This window comes from Zerene cesonia, chromosome 14 (genome assembly GCF_012273895.1).
Source record: "Zerene cesonia ecotype Mississippi chromosome 14, Zerene_cesonia_1.1, whole genome shotgun sequence".
NCBI lineage: Eukaryota > Metazoa > Arthropoda > Insecta > Lepidoptera > Pieridae > Zerene > Zerene cesonia.
The window spans coordinates 182,863-189,254 of record NC_052115.1 but is presented as its reverse complement, the minus strand read 5'-3'; the positions used below and the strand labels follow the sequence as shown (position 1 = coordinate 189,254).

Here is a 6,392-nt window from a genome sequence, read left to right as displayed (position 1 = left end):
TTTTACTTTTTTGATAACTTCGAATTCTCGCATTTGCACATCGTGCGGTCTCATGTGACTGAGCTGGTTAAATGTTTTGACCGCGACTGGTTCTCCATTGTTTTTATTAACCCCTTGAAACACTGCCCCTGTAGCACCTTTCCCAAGCACACTCGTTGTACACCACACATAGTTTTCAGAACCACGTAAAAAAGACATTTCAAACCTTATTATTTATAATATAGTACTTTCGAAATCACAATTACGGAATTAATTTACGAAAAGAATGAAAACTAATGATTTTTCATGCTCCTATAAAATTTAAGAAGTGAATGTGGCTTCCACCATGGTATTTTCTCGACTTTCCACGATAAACGTTAAATTAAAATAAATGCACTAAAGTACAAACGACTTCTGAATGCACTTTCCATTTGAGAATATGTCAGATGTCTAATGCCATTGTGCACTGATTTGATTTGACAATTTCATTATGACATTTTTGCTGTTTTGAGTTGAACCGTCTGTCAGTGTCAAATTTTAATGTGGGGCAAGCACCTGACAAATAAGTGTCGAATACAATTTCTGTGAGGTAACGCAACTCCAAAACCATATCCGAAAAGCATTTGAACCGGATTATATATACAATCCACAATATTTGTCTTAACATATCTAATAATCATTACGAAAGGTTTTTGCTTAAGGTATTTATATTTTAAGACGCAATGTCCTAGGAAGATCTACGAACACATACTTTTTCTGTCACATCCCACTCACTCATGAAATGTTAATGTGCACTTCTTAAGATACTAGTACCGTTCTATGTATTGAAATCCATTAATAATTCGTTTCAAATTTAAATTCAAACAGTATAATGTTATCTGTGATTATGGTGTGGTAGTCAGTTGCTGTCACTGCCACTTGTCTCAGAGTCATGCAGTTGTCACTTGTCAGTTGTACTCAGATATTGTGATTGTTTGCCAAATGGTTTTATTTTTTAGTCCGTTTGTAACCGAAACGTTAATATTGTAATTAATTTTAATATATTATTATAAATAATAAATATTCTTCGTGCTGTGATCAAAATATAAAACGTTTTAAGTGTAAAAATGTAAGTAAAACTACGTTATTTTTAGATCGCTATCTATCGCAAGTATTTTTATTGCTAACAATAATTACTTCTTGTAGGTCTTCAAAGATTGCAAGACATCGTGAAAGATCTCGCAGCCGATCTGTAGAACACAGACGCGAACACAAATCGCGAAGTAGAGATAGATCTCGATCAACATCAAAGAAATCTAAACATAGATCAATAAGCAGAGAGCGCAAAAGTAAACATAAAAAGATTAAAAAGAAAAAAAGAGATAGGAGCTCATCGTCTAGCAGTTCGACTAGTGACAGTGATGCAGAGGAATTGAAGCTTCTGCAGCGTCTGGAGGCTGAGCGGCAGCGGTTGAAGGAAGAGAAACGTAAACAAAAAGAACAACTCAAAGCCAATGAGACACCCGAGGAAAAGAGGTTAGGTTTAAGAAGTATTGTTTTCGATTAATTTTATTTGATTATATTATACTAGCTGCGCCCTGCGGTTTGACCCGCGTAAGTCCGTATCCCGTAGGAAAATTTAGATAAAAAGTTGCTAAAATGTTATTTCAGTTGTCCAGCTATCTACGTTCCAAATTTCATTGCAATCGGTTTCATTGCAGTAGTCTTTGCGTGAAAGAGCAACAAACACACACATCCTTACAAACTTTTGCATTTATAATCTTAGTAGGATTAGTAGGATAGTAGGATGAGTAGGATGGGTTAACAGTGAACAACTGTATGTAATTTGGTTTCATCGTTTTGTGAATGACTGAAAATGTATATTAATTCTTTATTCAATTTAATTTATTATGTGTCAAAAATAGACAATTTATTTAGACTAACAATGGGTATATTTTTTCTATTACCATCTTTAAATCATGTTTATGATTACTTGTGGATGTCTATACTAATAAAAAATTGTTATAGAGCAAGAAGGTTAAGAGAGAAGCAAGAGAAGGAACGGAAGAGACGGGAGCGAATGGGGTGGGACAATGAGTACCAATGTTACACTAACCAGGATAATCCCTTTGGTGACTCAGCGCTTACCAACACCTTTGTGTGGTCCAAGAAATTGGCCAAAGAGGGTGTGAAAACTGTATCCCGAGATGAACTTGAAGCTTTGAACCGACAGAAGCAGTTAGAAAATAAGATTGAGTTAGAAAAGGTAAGTATTTACTGTATAAATTAAACAATTATCATCCATCCATTTCATATGGCCATGTTTTTCTAGATCTGCAAATCTGATGCATCTATGTTAGAAGCCACTCAGTGGTTACTCATAACACTAGTATATTTAATATCATACTCATTACACATAAAATAAAAATCAACTCAACTCATCACCTATTTACTTGTTCATTACTCATAGTAATTTTATATACAAGTAAAATAATGTAATAAACATGTATTATTATTTGTAATATTGTACATAAATGAGATTTTTTATTTATTTAATTATTTCAAAATTCCCCTGAACAAGATATTCCCCTAGAAAACTTCTAAAATAGAGTTCTTCCTTTGCCAGGTAAAGCAGCGGCGCCTGGAGCGCGAGGCGGAGCGCGCCGCGCGCGAAGCGGAGGCGGCGGCGGCGGCGCGCGCGCGCGAGGCGGCGCAGTTCCACAGCTGGGCGCGCCAGGAGGACGCCTTCCACCTGCACCAGGCGCGCTTGCGCTCGCAGATACGGATCCGCGATGGGAGGGGTATGTTTCCATACATATAGTGCATTAATGTTATAAAGAAACATTTGTATTCTTGTATGTTACATTTAAATGTTGTGGTTTTATATGACTGGTTTATATATATAGAAGCTGAATCTTTATAGACTAATAATAACATGGTAAAAGATTTCCACTGTTTATATGTTTCCATTGGATACAATTGAAAAAATAAAGAAATGAGCAGTATATATCTATTGTGCTTTACAGCTAAACCAATTGATTTGCTCGCTTGGTATGTGAGCTCAGAGCAGTGTGTGGATGCTCTGGAAATGCATGAGCCCTATACCTACCTCAACGGTCTGCAGGCAAACGATTTAGAAGATCTGCTGGAAGATATCAAGGTGAGACATGTTTTTTGTATGCATAGTTTTCGCTGCGTTCTTCATTATATCCACCTGTTATTATATTAATTTGTTGTGATAAGCGAGTGTACCGCGAGCCATAATCGACTTTTTGTATGCATTTAAATTGATTCGAGTAATGGTAGCTCATCTGTTGTGTTATGGTAAACCTAAGACAATTTAGAACACGTCATGGTTTTTTTTATTGCCACACATGGAGTTGAATGTGGAAGTTTGCGTGCAGGTGTACAAGGAGCTGGAGCGCGAGGAGCAGCTGTCGTACTGGGAGGACGTGGAGACGATAGTGAGCGCGGAGCTGGGCCAGCTGCGCCGCCTCGCCGAGCCGCGCGCCGCGCGCGACGGCGTGCACCACGCGGTCGCGCCCGACGTGCAGCAGGTGCACCCCCCCACACCCCCCCACACCTCCACCGCACCCCCACCGCACCCTCACCGAATCCTCACCACACCCCCTCCACCAGTTTTAACAATTTCAATATTTAAGGACAGATACTTTAAGGCATTAATTCAGATACATTTGTAATGACAGATATTTAAAGGCAAGACTGGTGCGCAGTTAGAAGCCCTGCAGCAACAGATCTCGCAAAAGATCAGCGGCCAGCGAGCCGGCGTCGACGTCGGCTACTGGGAGACATTACTGGCGCAACTCAAAGGTGAGCTTTTGCACTAAATGTTCTATTTTATACGTTATAAAATTTGTAATTTAATAATTCAGAGTTGCGTTAAGTTTTTATTATGGCAATAACACTTTAACATGCTTTTATTAGCTTCACCTGTATGTTTGTATGTTTCATGTAACCATCTTCTTTAGATTCAATTTTGACCCACTTAAAACGGACAGATTTAGCAAATTCTGTAACAATTATCAAGCATTGGTGGCAATATGTTAATTTTAAGAGTTTATCTTATAACTCCGATTAGGATCGTGAGAATAAAATAATTTAATTACGTCTACTTCCCTCACCTTTTGTATAAGCGAGACAATTAGTAAGGCTCGTTTCCTTTTCCTCACCCCTCCCAGTGGATTCCTTCAATCCATTCCTCAATAATTTCCTTATCCCATACCCATTAAAAGCGGGCAGCGCATTCGCACTACCTCTGCACTGTTCATGGGCCACCAGGCGAACCACCAGCTCAGTTGCCCGATCTGACATAAAAAAATAGATTCTATCAGTGTATCGATCGTTATGTAATGGGTAATCTCCGTCGGGCAGCGCACATGGCCCGCGCGCGCCTGCGCGACCGCCACCAGGAGAACCTGCGCCGCAAGCTGCAGCTGCTCAAGAGCGAGCAGGGCGTGCGCCCGCCCGCCGGCCAGCCCGCCGGCCAGCCCGCCGACCAGCCCACGTAAGTCCATGTCATATGGCATTCTCTGCCTTCTGCGGTAGCGGCATAAAAATTTAACAAGATCTGTGGATTCATATGTGTATTGAATGCTATCTATGTACATTAAGAAGTAATTAATTAAAATCCCAAAGATTTCTAAATAGAATGTAAAAATTTGGTCGACATATAGAAAAATAAATTTAATTAAATAAAATGAGTATTTTACAATTTTTTCTCTATTACCAGATCTAGCGCAGAAGTGAAACAAGAGGAGGCGTCTGAGAAAGCGGAAGCGAAAGCGGACAGCGCGAAAGAGGATGAGGGCGACGGGGACGGGGACGAGGATGGTGGGGATGGGGAGGGCGAAGGCGAGGGCGGGGAGGGGGAGGGCGAGGAGTGGTGCGTGCGCGAGTACGTGCGCGGGCGCTACTCGCCGGCGCCGCTGGCGGCCGCCGCGCTGGAGCCGGCCACGCTGCTCACGGAGCCGAGCGACGACGCCAACCGCCTGGCCTACCTGCGCGCCAGCCTCACCGCCAAGGTCAGCCTGCCACGATTTTCGTTAAATGCCATAAACTCAGTTGTTGTGTGTTTGTTTCTTTCTTTTTTCGAACCGCTTTCCCGGGGAACTATTATTTGTGTTACAGTGATAGAAATATCATTAATGCTTCTGCTAGAAAATATCTTACGCCAAAAAATTTATCATACAAAGTTTATTTTAATCGTGTTATCGTTTAAAATCCTTTAATTCATTGGTGTATTTTGAATTGTTCACTAGACAAACAGCGCAGGCCCCCTAGCGAACGTTCCCACGGGCACCGGGGCCCTCGAGGCGGCGGCGCGCCGCGCGATGGACGCGGAGGGCGCGGGGCCCGGGGGCGCCGGGGGCGCGGGGCCCGCGGGCGGCGGGGGCAACGCGGCGCAGTTCAGCGTGGAGCACGCGCTGCCCGACCAGCCGTACCTGTGGGCGGATAAGTACAGGCCGAGGAAGCCGAGATACTTCAACCGGTGAGTGGCGGGTTTTATAAAAGCATGTATATGTTTTAGATTGGGTTATGAGTAGGCGATTTGTTTTGAGGTAGGATCTAGTACATGTGTCAATTTTTGACTGGTGATTATATTAAAATGCATTAGGCCTTTTGTTATATTTCAATCCAAATACCTAATCTATCCGCGTTCTCTGTTTATTTGTATATCTTCTGACTGAATCAATACAAAATTCAAAATTGTTGATCTAAGGCAAGTGAGCCCACATTGTTTTCCAATAATTTCTTCCCGCCGCACATTCCAAGTGGAACTGCTGCTGGATCCCCAATAACTGTCGTCGCGTCCGCAGGGTGCACACGGGCTTCGAATGGAACAAGTACAACCAGACGCACTACGACATGGACAACCCGCCGCCGAAGATCGTGCAGGGCTACAAGTTCAACATCTTCTACCCGGACCTCATCGACAAGAACGCCACGCCGCAGTTCTCGCTCGTGAGTCAAGTGCCCACATTTATTATTAGCTTCACCGGTATGTCTGTATGTAACCCACTTCAGTTAGGGATTTTGACCCACTTTAAATGGGCAAATTTAGTTTAAATTTTGTACTAAGAGTAGAATCACCTCAAGGCACAGGTAGGATCAGTTTTTAACCTTTTTAGGATCACAAGGATTTAAAAATTTCCTTATGTACATGTATGCATAATGTCCTTCGGTTCATGGAAGCGAATATTAGTTTATTCAAATCACTATTGCTAAGTTTTCTTATTGGCCCCTTGAATCCTTTCAACAAAGATTTAATTTAGCCCTTACCTCGACATATCAAAGTGCATACTATAGTCAAAATCTTTAACATTGTTACATTTTATTTATCTACTAGCTGTGACCCGCGGTTGAAACCGCGTAAGTCCGTATCCCGTAGGAATATCGGTATAAAAAGTGCCTAT

The 6,392-nt window shown here is 41.8% G+C and overlaps 2 protein-coding genes across 2 annotated transcripts in view; one reads left to right on the top strand and one right to left on the bottom strand.

The window, feature by feature from the left end:
* The window catches only part of LOC119831974 (inhibitor of nuclear factor kappa-B kinase subunit epsilon), a 7,545-nt gene extending 7,131 nt beyond the window's left edge, over nucleotides 1-414 (bottom strand). The window contains exon 1 of the mRNA XM_038355550.1: nucleotides 74-414. Within this exon, the coding sequence (XP_038211478.1) occupies nucleotides 74-198 (125 nt within the window). The 5' untranslated portion in view covers nucleotides 199-414. The remainder of the gene's footprint in view (nucleotides 1-73) is intronic.
* A 493-nt stretch (nucleotides 415-907) lies between these two features.
* On the top strand, nucleotides 908-6,251 carry LOC119831721 (cactin). Its single transcript, XM_038355196.1, has 11 exons — nucleotides 908-1,087; nucleotides 1,165-1,494; nucleotides 1,987-2,224; nucleotides 2,585-2,759; nucleotides 2,985-3,118; nucleotides 3,363-3,515; nucleotides 3,666-3,789; nucleotides 4,351-4,471; nucleotides 4,709-5,000; nucleotides 5,238-5,467; nucleotides 5,796-6,251. Coding segments are annotated over exons 1-11 (2,049 nt in total). The 5' UTR covers nucleotides 908-1,085; the 3' UTR covers nucleotides 6,046-6,251.
* Nucleotides 6,252-6,392: the final 141 nt, after the last annotated feature.

What these genes read in the sequence shown, in the direction of transcription:
- LOC119831721 (XM_038355196.1), top strand. An exon ending in GAGACACCCGAGGAAAAGAG is followed by an intron (nt 1,495 to 1,986) that starts GTTAGGTTTAAG and finishes AAATTGTTATAG; the next exon opens with AGCAAGAAGGTTAAGAGAGA. An exon ending in AAGCCGAGATACTTCAACCG is followed by an intron (nt 5,468 to 5,795) that starts GTGAGTGGCGGG and finishes TCGCGTCCGCAG; the next exon opens with GGTGCACACGGGCTTCGAAT.